Source organism: Xenopus laevis, chromosome 4L (assembly GCF_017654675.1).
Source record: "Xenopus laevis strain J_2021 chromosome 4L, Xenopus_laevis_v10.1, whole genome shotgun sequence".
Classification (NCBI taxonomy): domain Eukaryota; kingdom Metazoa; phylum Chordata; class Amphibia; order Anura; family Pipidae; genus Xenopus; species Xenopus laevis.
Window position 1 is genome coordinate 116,860,704 of NC_054377.1, and position 16,351 is coordinate 116,877,054.

Genomic DNA, 16,351 nt, shown 5'->3' on the forward strand with positions numbered 1-16,351 from the left:
CAGTGCAGCTATGAAGTAGGTCTGGGAACTCTGACTCCTCTATTGTATACACTGAAGAAAAGAACTGATTAGGCACAGATGCCTTTTATGTATCTTTTATAACCAAATTATTTGCCTTCCCGATTGCTGCTTTACAAACAAGATTTTGAGATGATAGAAAGGCTTGCCTTGATAACTGTGTCCACAATACGGCTCCTGCCTCCTTGCTATAATTATGAATTTCCAGACCGAAGGAAACAATATTCAAATAATTTATATAGTGTAATTAAAGTTTATTTTGCTTGACTAACGTGAATAAATAAAATTTGGAATATTTTTTTTCAGGGTGACAGATCCCCTTAAAGCCATGTTTAAGGGAATACATTAAGAACAATAACAATGTAATATCATAATGAATGACAACCATTTCTGTTCTATGTTTTTTTGTTCTAAGTTCTTTGTTGCCCCAGTGTAATTTTGTGTTTTTGCACCACCCTTGAAATGAGATCGCATTATGGTCACTGTTACCCAGGGGCTCAACAACTTGCACATTTGCTATAGGTTCTGAGTCATTAGAGATCACTAGATCCAGTATAGCATGTTTTCTGCTTGGCTTCTCTACAACCTGTGCCATAAAATTGTCATTCAACAAGGTTATAAACTTATTGCCATTCATTTTCCTTAGTCACCCTGTCAAAATGCAGAAAGAAAAAAAGGATTCTTCAATTTCCCCTTCGTCCATGGAATAGGGTGAGCCCATATATGTCTGACTTTCCTGGTCAAAGGGCCTTAAGGGTTGCCCCCTGGCTGGTATTTCACCGGTCTAGCCAGTAAAATACCAGCCAAGGCCGGGGCCGGTATTACAAAAATTAACGGCATTGTTGCTGCCGGTAAATTTTCGATCACCAATCAAACTGCTCCCGGCCTGCCTCCAATGCACCCCCACCAGCCCACCCCTTTCTTCCCTTTAGAGGCTACAATACTAAACAATTCCACGCTCCACGACTCAGGTCTGCCCCTTGTCATCATAACCCTGCACATGTGACATCACAACCCGGGCCCCTGTGACATCACAATCCTCCACCTCGTGGACCCGCCCCCTACCCTGGCCGGTAAGCTTTTCTCCAAAAGGTGCCAACCCTAAAAGGCCTGCGGGAGGCAAGGGTCTTCAGACCCTTTTGCCACAAGGCTAGGGGACCCTTTATCCAATGTCTGAAAGCCTTCAAGGGGAAAGGATAATAAAATGACCTTCGAAGAGGTCAAAGGCTGAGAATCTGAGTTTTGGGGATATGCGTGCCTGTTTTTTTATCAGTCTGTCCTGCAGAAACCAACCTCTCCTTAACCTGCATGAGCTTTTCCTGCACCCCACTACCTGCTATGTAACTCAGAGGCAGACGAAAAAAACATTCCCAGGTGTTGCTATGCCCAAGTAGCAAAGTGTTCTTTAAACTTGTGTCTAAATCCGAGTAGTTATACACACACGACATTGCGGATAGGAAGAACTTCATATTCACTGATATCAGAAAGGTACAATGTGAAGAGTGCAACACAGAAATGGAATTAGGGGCAGAAAATCGCACCCAGCAGTTGCTTAGCAACGATTACTGCCATCAGGGATGCTGGGAGTTGTAGTGAAACGGACCGTGAGGGAATAATAAGGGCCTTTTTATTCCCTCCCGGTCGCAGCCTCCTGTTGTCTATCAGAGCAGTACTAGCGCGGATCGCTTTGTGGAGAAATAGAGAAGAGCAGGAAGGCAGAGGAATAGTTCCGCCAGGAATAGTACAATAAAGTGAGTGTGGGAGGAGCTGTCAGTGTCTATATCTCCTGCTGGCCGGCACTGCTCGCTTCCCCTGGGCATAACTGCAGCACGCGGTGAGGCGGAGGAACACAGGTAAGGGGTTGTTTGGTTATTATAAGTCCGTGAGGAGCCGCTATGTATGTAGTGCAGCCGGGCTGAGTACACTGGGCGGCTGCACTTCTATTCGCACAGGCTGAATTTCATGAGTGACCTTGGTGGATAAAGTCAAAGAGCTTCGAGACGCCACAGCGTTGAGCGCTGGATACGTGCGCCTGTATAGCGGCTGCTGCAAGCGCTCACCTGCTGCTTCTACCTGCTGCTGTTGCTGCTGATTACGGGCGCGCTCAACTCAAGGTCGAGGGGAGGGGTGTGAAAGTAATAGGAGTGGGGGTTTCGCACTAACTTGGGGGGGGGAAACTGTGATTTAGATCAATCTGTGGCATTGAGCTGAGCCCAGTATCTCCCCTGTCTAACCCACATAATAGCAGCATGTTGTTGCATATCACTATGTATGTGCAGCTACAGAACCTTGTGTCTGTCAGCTGTTCTTCTATGCACCCATACAGCCGCCATCTTTATACTCCTACCTGTGCCACTGGCACGTGCCTTCCTACAGAGCTGCCCATGAGCGCTGCCATTGAATAACAACCATATAATAGATATGTACTAGCCATGGCCAGCTTGGGGGAGAGGGGTGATGTGTTGACTAAAGCTGGCCATAGACGCAAAGATCTGATCGTACGAATCGAGGATTCGTACGATTTTCGAACCGTGTGTGGAGAGTCCCGACATTTTTCGTCCGGTGGAGATCGGTCGTTTGGTCGATCGGACAGGTTAGAAAATTTCTGTCGGCTGCCGATAATATCTCTGCATGTATTGCCGATCGTACGATCTTCAGTGGGAGACTGACACTAGCTTTGGTTGGACATAGATATCGTACGATTGCTGTCAGGGGCAGAACATTGCTGATCTGTTCTTTAACTAATCTGACTGGTAAGACTTTGATCTGAATGGTTAGTGGTGGGTCGGGAGATGGGAAAGTCCGATCGTACGATGGTTCGTACGATCGGATCTTTGCATCTATGGCCAGCTTTACATGTCTGAGTACAAGAGGAAATATATGTTGATGTTACCTGTCCTTTAAAGCAGTTGCACACCGTGTGTGGAGAGTCCCGATATTTTTCGTCCGGCAGAGATCGTCGTTTGGACGATCAGACAGGTTAAAAGATTTCTGTCGGCTGCGGGTAATATCTCTGCATGTATTGCCGATCATACGATTTTCAGTGGGAGACTGTCACCAGCTTTGTCAGACATAACTTTCGTACGATTGCTGTCAGGGGCAGAACATCGGCTGATCTGTTATTTTCTACTTTATTTGATCGGAATGGTTAGTGGCAGGTCGGGAGATGGGTAAGTCCGATCGTACGCTGATTCGAACGATCGGATCTTTGCGTCTATGGCCAGCTTTACGCTTTTTCTTGCCCCGTCTCTCCTATGACAGATTATATATTCAGTACCATGGAGGGGTGGGGAACAAACTGTGTGCGTGTGGAATTGTGAAAGTAACCGTGACTCTGCACTTTGAGCTCCTGTTACCTGTTCAGTATAATGGATTGTGGATGGGAAAGCTCAGACAGTATTTTGTTGAAAAACAAAAAACAAATCCATTTGCAGAACTATTTTTTATTTTTTTTTCTTGATCCCTGACCAACTGTCTGTCTTACGAATGAGAGGCAGATTAGTTTGTGCTGAGCGTGAATCATACTCAGGGCTCACACCCAATCTTGGCACAAGTGCAAGTGGCACCCTAGTCCTTTCTGTTTCACACAGTTATATGGCTCAATCTGTAGTGCTTTCATTTAGACCCCAAGATACAAGGAAGCCCCATGTGTACCATTGAGAAAAAAGTAGTGGAGAGAATAAAAGCAGCACTCCTAAATAGTCTGTATGTATGGAGTGGTGACTGAGGAGAGCTGCTAGATGGATCTCTAGTTATGCCCCTGTTCTTTTACATTAGGGCCCTTCCACATGGGCGTTTCTGTCTAGGTAGAGAATTTGTGCACAGCTAATCCCCCTGCTTAATGGACTCCTGCCAACAAAACAAAACAGTCATAATAAAGGATGAAGTAAGAGTAGCTTCAGTCTCCCTGGTTGCTCTATTTAGCTGATTAAATGACATAAAACATAGAATTTATTGTGATTAAAATAATAGGCAAACCGTATGTTCAACACAAGCCCTATTTATTATTGTTAAACAAGATGTCTATTGACCCTCGCCCTCTATTCACATTATGCCATTGCTTTTATTCTACATGCGGGAATTCCAGCAATTTGATTTGATTTTGAGTTCTGGGGTCACTTACAGATAGAAACTATTAACTGGGGGTTTGCACTGATCCAGGAACTTTGTTTTAATCTGTGCTCTCCATTCTGTGTGCTGGCAGAGCTGTGATTGGCTACCCATGTGTTATTGTTCTACTGGGCAAGGACCATTAGGACACCACATATTTGGAACACAGACCTACCATAAAGGATCTAGAGGGACGCTATAGTAAAGATTTGCGTATCACATGGATGCAGGCAGGATTTGCCACCAGCCCAACTGCTCCCTGACCTCTACTGTGTCTCAACACCACTAGTTGGGCCTCGCTTGTTTATATAGTTGGGCTCGCAGCATCCCCACTGACTGGTGTGTCAGGCCTGAGTATGTAAAGTGTGGCCCGGGTTGAGTTTAGTTAGGGTAGGCACAAGACATATATTTTATTTATTTTTTTATAATTAATAAAATAAAGAAAAAATGTAGAAGACAAGATTCCTTCCCAACTAATTCATGGATGTTAAATATTTCAGTGTGACTTGTTTTAGCTTTTTTTACATTTATTGTTTGCAGACCAGAAATGCCTCTTTTCACTCTGCATTTCATGCAGCCTTACAGTAGGATTTGGGGGAATGGGTGTAGGGGATGCCAGGAACTCTAGAACAATATGATGAAGTGGTGCTTAGATGAAAAGTACCCTGGGCTGGTGCATTTTCCAGTACAGGGTAGGAAGTAAATGACTCCAATCACTGAGGGGTGCCTAACAATTTGGTTAGGTGGTGTTATAAGCCATGTGATCAGGGAGAGACTGGAAGTGGCAGTCAGTGCATGGCCATTACACTACTGAAGTGAGTGGCAGTTGAAGGCACAAAGATACATTTTTGGTTGTCTGGTGTTCTATTTAGGGGATAACACAGAGTAAATAGAGCCTTTTGCCTGGTGAATTAACTGTACACGCCACTGAATAAAGCAAAACTAAAACATAGGTTGTAAAACGTTGTTTGTGTAAATATAAATCTAGATGGTGCAAAGTGCAGTGTGTCCAGGCATTGCACCACCATCTGGGATCTGTCACTCACCAACACCAGTGCTGCATTTGACTTGGATATGTGGTTAATGTTTGAATAATGGTAGAGAGGTGTGTCTGGTAGGGAGGGCCTGAACTTAGGGAGGTACCAGACGCAGGCCTATGGAAACTGGCTAGACCAACTTCAATAAGCAGGCACGTTGTGACCTTCACACAAAGTCACAAATACTTTCCCTTTATAAAGTGACACTAGGGATATTTACTTGAACTGCTATGCATATGGAAATGTGTAAAAGGCTGTTCAGGTACTTAATTTTTTTAATATAACATTTACATATGTCACTATAAATAGGCTGCCAGTCACTTGATTGGTTTCTCATTCTGTGAGACAGAACAAGACAAAAGACTAGATATCCCCCTCCATTCAAAGTCAGCTGTATTGGCCGTCGAGTACCAGGTTCTGTTTAGTCGTATGCACATAGTTACATAGTTAAATCAGCTTGAAATAAGACCATGTCCATCAAGTTCAACCCCTCCAAATAAAAACCCAGCATCCATACACACACCCCTCCATATTTTCACATAAATTATACATACCCATATCCTATACTAACTATAGAGTTTAGTATCACAATAGCCTTTGATATGAGGTCTATCCAAGAAATCATCCAAGCCATTCTTAGGGTAGGACTCCACGAGCGATTTTTGTCGCGATCCGACGCGATGCGACAAAAATAAGGTAAGAGAATTGTCGCATGGTGTCGCAGCGTTGATGCGACTGTCGGATGCAGACGCAGTGACTGCATCCGACCGTCGGATCGCGTTGGTTCAATGCTCACCATTCTATCTGTTACCTTATTTTTGTCGCAGCGCTTCGGATCACGACAAAATTGCTTGTGGAGTCCTACCCTTACAGGCATTAACTGAATCAGCCATCACAACATCACCCGGCAGTGCATTCCACAACCTCACTGTCCTGACTGTGAAGAACCCCCTACGTTGCTTCAAATGAAAGTTCTTTTCTTCTAGTCTAAAGGGTTGGGCTCTGGTACGGTGATCCTCATTATGGGTAAAAAGGTCCCCTGCTATTTGTCTATTATGTCCTCTAATGTACTTGATCTACAGTTAGGTCCATAAATATTTGGACAGACTTTTTTTCTAATTTTGGTTCTGTACATTACTACAATGAATTTTAAATGAAACAACTCAGATGCAGTTGAACTGCATGCACACGCCATCACACTGCCACCACCATGTTTTATAGATGATGATGTATGCTTTGGCTCATGAGCTGTTCCATGTCTTCTCCATACTTTTTTCTTGCCATCATTCTGGTAGAGGTTGATTTGGTTTCATCTGTCCAAAGAATTTTTTTTCCAGAAATGTGCTGGCTTTTTTAGATTTTTTTTTTAGCAAAGTCCAATCTAGCCTTTCTATTCTTGTTGCTTATGAGTGGCTTGTACCTTGCAGTGCACCCTCTGTATTTACTTTCATGCAGTCTTCTCTTTATGGTAGACTTGGATATGGATACACCTACCTCTTGGAGAGTGTTGTGAAGGGGTTTCTCTTCACCATGGAAATTATTCTGTGATCATCCACCACTGTTGTCTTCCGTGGACGTCCAGGTCTTTTTGCGTTGCGGAGTTCACCAGTGATTTCTTTCTTTCTCAGGATGTACCAAACTGTAGATTTTGCCACTCCTAATATTGTAGCAATTTCTCTTAAGGATGGCTTGTTTCACCTGCATGGAGAGATCCTTTGACCACATGTTCCCCATACAAGCACCCCCCCCCCCTCAAATCAACTCCAGGGCCTTTATCTGCTTCATTGATAATGACATAATGAAGGAATTGCCCCCACCTGCCCATGAAATAGCCTTTGAGTCAATTGTCCAATTACTTTTGAGCCACTGAAATAAAGCGATTTCTGTTAAAAAAAAAAAAAAAAAAAAAAAAAGGCTTCAGTTCCTCACATTTTTATGCAATCTTTTTGTTCATCCCCCTGAATTAAACCTGAAAGTCTGAAGTTCAACTGCATCTGAGTTGTTTCATTTAAAAGTCATTGTGGTAATGTACAGAACCAAAATTAGAAAAAAAAAGTTCTCTGTTCAAATATTTATGGACCTAACTGTACATATTGCTCAAAATTGCAGCATTTTTTTGTGTGATCTGTATTTTCATTTGTTTTTTTTATATTGCATATAATTGCTTCTAGGGTTAGTTGCTAGGGTACCATATCACTAGCACTCAATGTGTGCGTGTCCTGCAGCTAATAATTAAGACCCAACTGCAAATTTTGACGTCTTCACATACCAAAAGTTCACGTTAAAGGGCACCTATTGGGGGTGGGCTAGTAGGACCCGCTCTTTTGTTGGGAGAAACATTGTGATTTTTCAAAAGAATTGCCCCCCGTCAATGCTGTACCATCTGCACCTGGAAAGAGCTCCTGATGGAGATGATCATGTCTGTCACTCCCAGATTGCTCATTATGTGTGATGCCCCATGAATACTTACATGCTTGTGTTCCAGAATGGACGTCGCACTAGGAGCTTACTCCCAGTAAGGGCAGCATTTACCTGGGGGGGGATATTTTTTTTTTGGAAAAATATTGTTTCCTCCAACCACAGCACTCCCCTTATTTGGATCTATTCATTTGGGTTAATGTGTAATATTATCATTGAATGGAGCTGGGGCCTTTATTCTTAGTTTCTGTAACCTTTTCTTGGCAGAATAAAGATGGTTGTCCTATCTAAAGAATACGGGTATGTGGTCCTGACCGGCGCTGCCAGCTTCGTAATGGTCACCCACTTAGCCATTAATGTGTCCAAGGCTCGCAAACAGTACAACGTAGAGGTGAGTATCAAACCAATGAATCCTTAATATTCACTTCCATAATCCATGGATTTTCACATTATATTCATTGATCTGCAGCCCTTTTGTTGCACAACTTCCAAGACTAATAAGTTGTAGTTCAACACACAGAGGCAATCTGTCGAAACAGGGCAATAAAAAGTATTTCAGATATAAGGATATACAATTTACCTGACTTGATTAAAGCTATGTTTTATTTAATTTGTCAATTTTCTTTTTTGAGTTTATGATTCTATTTCTATCTGGAGTTTGCTATTCCATTATAATACACAAAAGCCATGAATATCCTGTAAATTATATCCTTATAAACGGTGAGTAGTGATGTCATCAGTTATAAACGGTGAGTAGTGATGTAATTTCTGTCACATGACTCACTAAAATGTGTGTATTATAATTAATAAAGTACCCCCAGTTGTAAAATATGAGGATATTTTAAGTTACCTCGGAGTTCCATGACCTGTATAAAAACACTCGGCCTTCGGCCTCGTGTTTTTATATGGTCATGAAACTCCTCGGTAACTTATAATATCCTTATATTTTACAAGAGGGGGTACTTTATTCACTATATAATAACTTTTCATTGTACATTATCCTCTAGTGCGTCTGATCACCTCTTTAATGGGGTTGTTCACCTTCCAAATACTTTTTCAACTGAGTTGTTTTCAGATTGTTCACCAGAAATAAAGACTTTTTCCAATTGCTTTCCATTTTTTACAGTTTTTGCAAAATTTAAATTTGAAGGTTCCTGTCTGTGGTGGTTGAGTCTGGCAGCTCAGTAATTCAGGAGCAGATTCTGCAACATTTAGTTGATACATTTCTCAGCAGCTTTTCTAGGGCATTAGCAATTATTGTATCAATTCTAACAACTGCCTGTAATGAAACTCAGAGATTCTGCTCAGCAGGGACAAACACAAGAAATGTATCAATCAAATGTTTCAATTTAGAAAAGTGTACAGGGTCGGCGACCCCCCCCCTGTTCCCAGAGCTGCTTTAGAAAGATGAAAAATAAGACTTACACTTCAATATTAGAAAAATGGTCACACATAGAAAATAGAAAGTAATTGGAAAAAGTCTTTATTTCTAGTGAACAATCTGAAACCGAGTGAACTGAAAAAAGTGTTGGAAGGTGAGAACCACTTCCTTATTTATTTATTTATTTTTTTTTTTAACTCTAGTGGCTGTTTCCCATGTCTGATTTAGGTACCAACTGATCTGTTTCTAAAATGTACCCATATAAATTACTGGTAGTAGTGATGTTTTACTTTTATCTTTGATTATTTTCTAATGTCACATGATAGTGCTATATAATATAAATATCAATTGGTTAAAGGAGAAGTAAAGGTAAAATGACTGGGGGAACATAGTTGTTGGGAATCCCCTGTGGTTCTAGTTGCTTCGAGTTACAACAGACTGGAGCTCCCCTTTTCCAAAGAATGCACCAGCCTGGGGAACTATAAAGTTTGTGCAGGGGAAACTAGGGCGGAAGAAAGAAAATGGCGGGGCCTGGTGTGTACAAGTGGAGCGCGATCCCACTATAACATGTAAGCAACTAGAGTCATTTGGAGGTGCCTATCAATTTGGGACTCCAAGTGTTTTTATCTGTCCGTCTCCTTTAAGCAAACCTGTGTTTCCCACTTATCTATTTTAAGGTGAATAAAGCAGAATGCTGCCTGAGGCTTAATTAAGCTGTTGATACAAAGAACAGTTTATTGAAAGAACTTGTTTGGCAAGATATTATAGTTGTATTATATTATCAATGCAAGTTTGCCCTGCCCAGTGCTGTAGGTATGGCAGCCTCAGAGGGAACAAGTACACAGTGTTACGCAATATGTTGGCGCTATATAAATACATGTTAATAATAATACAGAGGAAAGCTACCCAGCATTTGGCCCTACACGCCTGCCAGACTCTCTGTGTGTGAGTGCGTATTTTTTCTGTAGTAGTTTTGCTACTACAGTAGGTTTCCCCCAATCTCACCTGAGACACTATGGGCAGATTTACTAAGGGGCGAATAGTAAATTGGAATTTTCCAATTTTTTTTTTTGGTGTCAAAATTCACACATTCAAATTTTAATCCCCCAAATTGAATGTCAGATTTATCACATCTCGACCATGGGAAACCGTTTCTAATTCCAATATTTGCCACCTAAAACCTGCCCAATTTAAGTCGATGGCAGAGGTCCTTTGAACTATTTGAATATGTTAATAGCCTTCCCGACATTCATGTTTTTTTCCGGAGGAAAATTTAGATTAGAGTTTCATTTGTATTCGATTCTACTATGAAACAAATGTTCAGATCGTTCCTATTTGATCGAATTTTAGACATTTTCATAAATAACCTCCCATTCAAGTTGAGTATATTTGAATTTATTAGAGTAAAAAAAAAATCACAAATTCAAAATTTGACCTTCAATAAATCTGTCCATAAGGGCAGGGGCACACAGGCAGATTTGGAGAGATTTAGTCGCCTGGCGACTAATCGCCTCTTCTTTGGGACAACAATATCCCCAAACTGCCTTCCACCAGCTAAAATGAACAATTGGCCGACTTTGTGTGTAACCCTGCCCCCTAATAAGAGTGATCAATTTTTGATTAGGAAATAAATATAGGTATGGGATCCGTTATGCAGAAACCCATTATCCAGAAAGCTCTACATACCGGGATTGGCGTCTCCCATAGACTCCATTTTATCCAAATAAAACCGATTTCCTTTTTCTCTGTAATAATAAAACCGTACCTTGTACTTGATCCAAACTAAGATATCATAAATCCTCATTAGAAGCAAAAGCAGCCTGTTGAGTTTATTTACAAGGGATGCACCGAATCCAGGATTTGGTTCGGGATTCAGCCTTTTTCAGCAGGATTCGGATTTGGCCGAATCCTTCTCCCTGGCCGAATCGAATCCTGATTTACATATGCAAATTCGGGGTGGGGAGGGAAATCGCATGACCTTTTGTCTCAAAACAAGGAAGTAAAAAAATTTTTCCCATCCCTAATTTGCATTTGGTTCAGTATTCGGCCGAATCTTTTGCAAAGGATTCAGAGGTTCGGCCGAATCCAAAATAGTGGATTCGGTGCATCCCTATTATTTACCCAATATTTTTTGGATTTATTCTGGTAGACTTAAAGGGATACTGTCATGGGAAAAAAATTTTTTTCAAAATGAATCAGTTAATAGTGCTGCTCCAGCAGAATTCTACACTGAAATCCATTTCTCAAAAGAGCAAACAGATTTTTTTATATTCAATTTTGAAATTTGACATGGGGCTAGACATTTTGTCAATTTCCCAGCTGCCCCAAGTCATGTGACTTGTGCTCTGATAAACTTCAATCACTCTTTACTGCTGTACTGCAAGTTGGAGTGATATCACCCCCCTCCGTTTCCCCCCCCAGCAGCCAAACAAAAGAACCAGATAGCAGCTCCCTAACACAAGATAACAGCTGCCTGGTAGATCTAAGAACAACACGCAATAGTAAAAACCCATGTCTCACTGAGACACATTCAGTTACATTGAGAAGGAAAAACAGCAGCCAGCCAGAAAGCATTTCTCTTCTAAAGTGCAGGCACAAGTCACATGACCAGGGGCAGCTGGGAAATTGACAAAATGTCTAGCCCCGTGTCAGATTTCAAAATTGAATATAAAAAAATCTGTTTGCTCTTTTGAGAAATGGATTTCAGTGCAGAATTCTGCTGGAGCAGCACTATTAACTGATTCATTTTGAAAAAAAATTTTTTCCCATGACAGTATCCCTTTAAGGTATGAAGATCCAAATTATGGAAAGATCCATTATCTGAGCATTCTGGATAACAATTCCCATACCTGTATACAGAGACCAGCCTGTTGCATTCTGACCTTGTCCTGCCAGGTAAAATAGGGCTCAACTCTGTGCTTATAATCTTTAATTCTGTTTGTTTTTCTGCAGTATCCCAAAATGTACAGTGATGACCCAGAGAATGGCAAAATCTTTAACTGCATTCAGAGGGCACATCAGAACACGTGAGTTAACATTTGTGTGCCAGAATTAATATATGAACAGATATAGGGCAATACTTGATATACTTGAATTCCTGATTCACACAAAGAAATGTGAGAATTGGCACCTACGGGTTGATAAATGGGCTACAGTATGGATGTTAAAAGCTATGGAATTGCATGATGTGAAGGCTCTCATCCATGTCACAGAACTGAGATATGTAACATCACTGTGAGGTGCCAATTAATACTCCCAAGTGAATATAATCACTAAAGCTGGCCATTGACGCAAAGATCTGATCCTTCGAATCATCGGACTTCCCCATCTCCCGACCTGCCACTAACCATTCCGATCAAATAAAGTACAAAAGAACAGATCAGCCGATGTTCTGCCCCTGACAGCAATCGTACGAAAGTTATGTCCGACCAAAGCTGGTGACAGTCTCCCACTGAAAATCGTAAGATCGGCAATACACGCAGAGATATTATCGGCAGCCGACAGAAATCTTTTAACCTGTCCGATCGACCAAACGACGATGTCTGCCAGAAGGAAAATGTCGGGACTCTCCACACACGGTCCGAAAATCGTATGAATCCTCGATTCGTACGATCAGATCTTTGCGTTTAGGGCCAGCTTTACCCTGAGTTGGTGCACCACATTTGAGTCCTGGATAGAGCGTTTCCATTGCTAGATTAATGACCGGTGTCTTGTCTTGTAGCCTGGAATCCTACCCATCCTTCCTGTTCTTTTTAGCAGTTGGTGGACTCACTCACCCGGTAAGTAAGCTTATTTTACCATACAGTGTTTCATGCGTATTGTCTGCTAGGCACATGTCTGAATTTAATAGTCCAAGTCTTGGGTCAGTAGCATCTTAAGAACATAAAAATCTGATTTGCTTTTCATCCATGCAGAATTCTCCAAAAAGCAATCTACCCAACCATTAAAGTGATACTGATATGTTCCAGACTTTTCCAGGAACATGACGTACTACTTTGAAACCCAACGTAGCACAAGTGCTTGGCGAACTGCATTCTTTAAGGGGATAGGTTCATGGGGAAAATTTTTTAATTTTTCAAAACGCATCAGTTAATAGTGCTGCCCCAGCATACTTCTGCACTGTTTCTGAAACAAGCAAAACGATTTTTCTGTTTCCAAGCTGCCCCCAGTCATGTGACTTGTGCTCTGATAAACTTCAGTCACTCTTTACTGCTGCACTACAAGTTGGGAGTGATATGACCCCCCCCCAGCAGCCTAACAACAGAACAATGGGAAGGTAACCAGATAACAGCTCCCTAACACAAGATAACAGCTGCCTGGTAGATCTAAGAACAACACTCAATAGTAAAATCCAGGTCCCACTGCGACACATTCAGTTACATTGAGTAGGAGAAACAGCCTGCCAGAAAGCAGTTCCATCCTAAAGTGCTGACTCTTTCTGAAAACGTAAGGCCAGGCAAAATGACCTGACATGGCTGCCTACACACCAATATTACAATTAAAATTGTGTAACTTTTCATCACACACAGGGAAAATGGTTGCAGTTTTCCAACAAACTGATCACTATCTACCTTAATTTACTTGTGGGACCTCCAAGAAGATTCCCACATATGAAACTGGCACACACTGTCCTCAACATAATAATCATGTATTGATCCTGACACATCTGGGGGACTCAAGCCCCCAAGAGCTCAGTTTTGTTACTTTCCTGGGTAACCCATAAGAGGTGATTCTCAAGAATCTCGAATCTTCTCTGCCCTATGGAGGATTTACCATTTCCCTGAATGGCAGTCCCCTTTGTACTTGGGATGGTGCAGTGAGCCAGGCAGATCTATCATTCCACAACACTCTAAACCATCAGGACCATGTCCTTGCTGTGCTCGGTCTTCTGCGTCACATGAGAATCCTGCTCAACTACACCACATTGTCATGGCAATTTTACCTTTATCAAAGTAGGACCAAAAGAGGAGGTGTCTTTCAGGGAGTTTATTTCATACTTGCAACCATCAGCATGGCTGCTCAGTCACCAGAGAGTGAAGAGCACACACAACAAACTTGGCCATGACTACGGGTTATCTTATCTAAACACTTTCTTGCTACACCCCATACAATACCAAGCTTAGTGCATCCTTTGTTCTTAAAGGAACAGTTCGTTGTGAAAATAAAAACTGGTAAAATTCTATTGTAAAATAAAAATGTTTCTAATATAGTTAGCCAAAAATGTAATGTATAAAGGCTGGATTGAATGGATGTCTAATATTACATAACCGAACACAACTTTTTGCTTTTCAGCTCTCTAACTCGGTCAGTGACTTTAAGGGGGCCACATGGGACATAACTGTTCAGTGAGTTTGCAATAGATCCTTCGCATGCAGCTCAGATTCAAAAGCAACAATTATGACCCATGTGGCCTCCCCTCAAGTCACTGATAGGATACTGCCTGGTAACCAATCAGTGGAAACCAAGAGAGCTGCAAAGCAGGAAGTAGTGTTCTGGCTATTATGTTACACATCCAGTCACTCCAGCCTTTATACATTATTGTTGGCTAACTAACTTTATTAGAAACATTTATTATTTGACCAAGTGTTTTATTTATTTTTATACTGAAAATTCCTTTAAAAGCTTCTTTCCAAGGACTCTCAATTCCTCATGCTATCCCTGCCAGATGGTTCTTTGGGCAGTCTCTGTGTACGACTCCAGATTAACCCTTTGTTTTCCTTCACAACAATATCCAGAGAGTTGTGAACGGGCAGAAACCTGTTTACATTAACAACTGAATACATGAGAACGTACGACTTCTAGACACGCATGCTTATGTGAAGTGCCATGTATGAATAACCCAGTGTTTTTCAGTTCTATTCGAATAACTTTCTGACTGTGCTGTTCTCTTTCTAGCGAGCTACTAGTGCTCTGGGTGTGGCCTGGATAGTTGGCAGAGAGCTCTATGCCCATGGCTATTCTACTGGTGGTGAGTATAAAAAGTATATTTCACACTGAAAGGGCAAGTCAACCTCATAATAAATTTTCCTAAAAAGAAAACATAATCCTAACTAAATTTCCAATATACATTTGTTAATAAATGTCAGTGCTTTTAATGTTATTTGTAAAAACATTAAGTTTGATACCTTCCGTTCCGGCTCGCTGAGACGAATCACATGCGTCACGTCGGATGCACCTGAATCTAAGGCAAGTAATAGGAATGTCGGACGTTGTCGATGCGTGCATCAGACACAACTGTTGGATGAAGATGCAACATGCAGCGTTCGTATTTGACAGTCGTGTCGTGTTGGATGCACGCAGCAACAATGTCCGACATTCCTATTACTTACTTTAGATTCAGGTGCATCTGACGTGACGCATGTGATTCATCTCAGCGTGTCGGAGCAGAAGACAAACAATAGGAATTACCATGAATAAAGAACTGACTGTACACCTAACACAATGATCTTACCTGACAGAGCCAAAAAAGCGCCAGAGAGGTGCCATCGGTTCTGTTGCCCTCCTTGGTCTGTTTGGTGCTACAGTTTGCTCTGCCTTCAAAATACTCAACTGGACACTGAACCCAAAGACCTGGTGCTGATCCAACAAGAAGATGTGCTCAAGATGGGACCTTAATGTTCTTCACTTTATAAAGCAGAACCAGTCCAGGGGAATGCCTGCTTTATTCTCAGCAACCCAGGCCACAAAACTGGCTAAGCATAATCCATCTATAATTTATGAGTGGGGGGGACATGATTTCCTAATTAAAGTATACTGGAAAAAAAAAATGCCTTTTGTGTATATTATTTGGTAAGAGGAGTGCTGTGTGTGTGGTCTGCAAGGAAGGTGTGTGCTGCCTGAGCTCAAATCTAAAAATGACATGGATAGTTTACCTTACAATGATGTTTATTCTGATATAGATGATGCTGTTGTAAGGCAGTTTGCAGTTGGTCTTCATTTGTGGGGTTTTTTAGCACACCGGCAGTGATTTAAATGGCAAAAGTAAAAATGAACAGGAGTGGGATTAAATAATCTACACAAATAAGTACCATTACAACCTCAGAGAAACCGTTTTGATGATAAAAGGGTTTTGTTATGGGGCCAATGTCCCACCATAACGGCAGGCAAGTGAAGCTGGCCATAAATGTAAAGATTTTTAAAAGATCCAATAGTCATCATGAGACCATGATTATCTCGAAACGATCGTACAAATTGTCCATCAACTAAAAAGACCATTTGCCAGGAAAACAAAGTGGAGCTGCCTGCTTGGCCCTGCAAACATAAATAGATTGTACTGGGACCGACAAAGATTTTTTAACCTGGCCGATCAATTTCCTGACAGATGTCGGTCGAAAAATTGTAAGATGTACGATCATTCGAATCTCACTAACTTCACGATAATTTCGAA

The 16,351-nt window shown here is 41.5% G+C and overlaps 1 protein-coding gene across 2 annotated transcripts; it reads left to right on the forward strand.

Moving 5' to 3' along the window:
* The first annotated feature begins 1,616 nt into the window (after positions 1 to 1,616).
* Positions 1,617 to 15,731, forward strand: mgst3.L (microsomal glutathione S-transferase 3 L homeolog). 2 transcript variants are annotated; one of them, NM_001095248.1, is given in 6 exon segments: positions 1,617 to 1,871; positions 7,851 to 7,974; positions 11,917 to 11,990; positions 12,686 to 12,743; positions 14,860 to 14,932; positions 15,423 to 15,731. In NM_001095248.1, coding segments are annotated over 5 exon segments (444 nt in total). In that variant the 5' UTR covers positions 1,617 to 1,871; positions 7,851 to 7,857; the 3' UTR covers positions 15,545 to 15,731.
* The last annotated feature ends 620 nt before the right edge of the window (positions 15,732 to 16,351 follow it).

What these genes read in the sequence shown, in the direction of transcription:
- mgst3.L (XM_018256883.2), top strand. Translation starts at nt 7,858, where the DNA reads ATGGTTGTCCTATCTAAAGAATACGGGTATGTGGTCCTGACCGGCGCT. An exon ending in CAGAGGGCACATCAGAACAC is followed by an intron (nt 11,991 to 12,685) that starts GTGAGTTAACAT and finishes CTTGTCTTGTAG; the next exon opens with CCTGGAATCCTACCCATCCT. An exon ending in TTGGTGGACTCACTCACCCG is followed by an intron (nt 12,744 to 14,859) that starts GTAAGTAAGCTT and finishes TTCTCTTTCTAG; the next exon opens with CGAGCTACTAGTGCTCTGGG.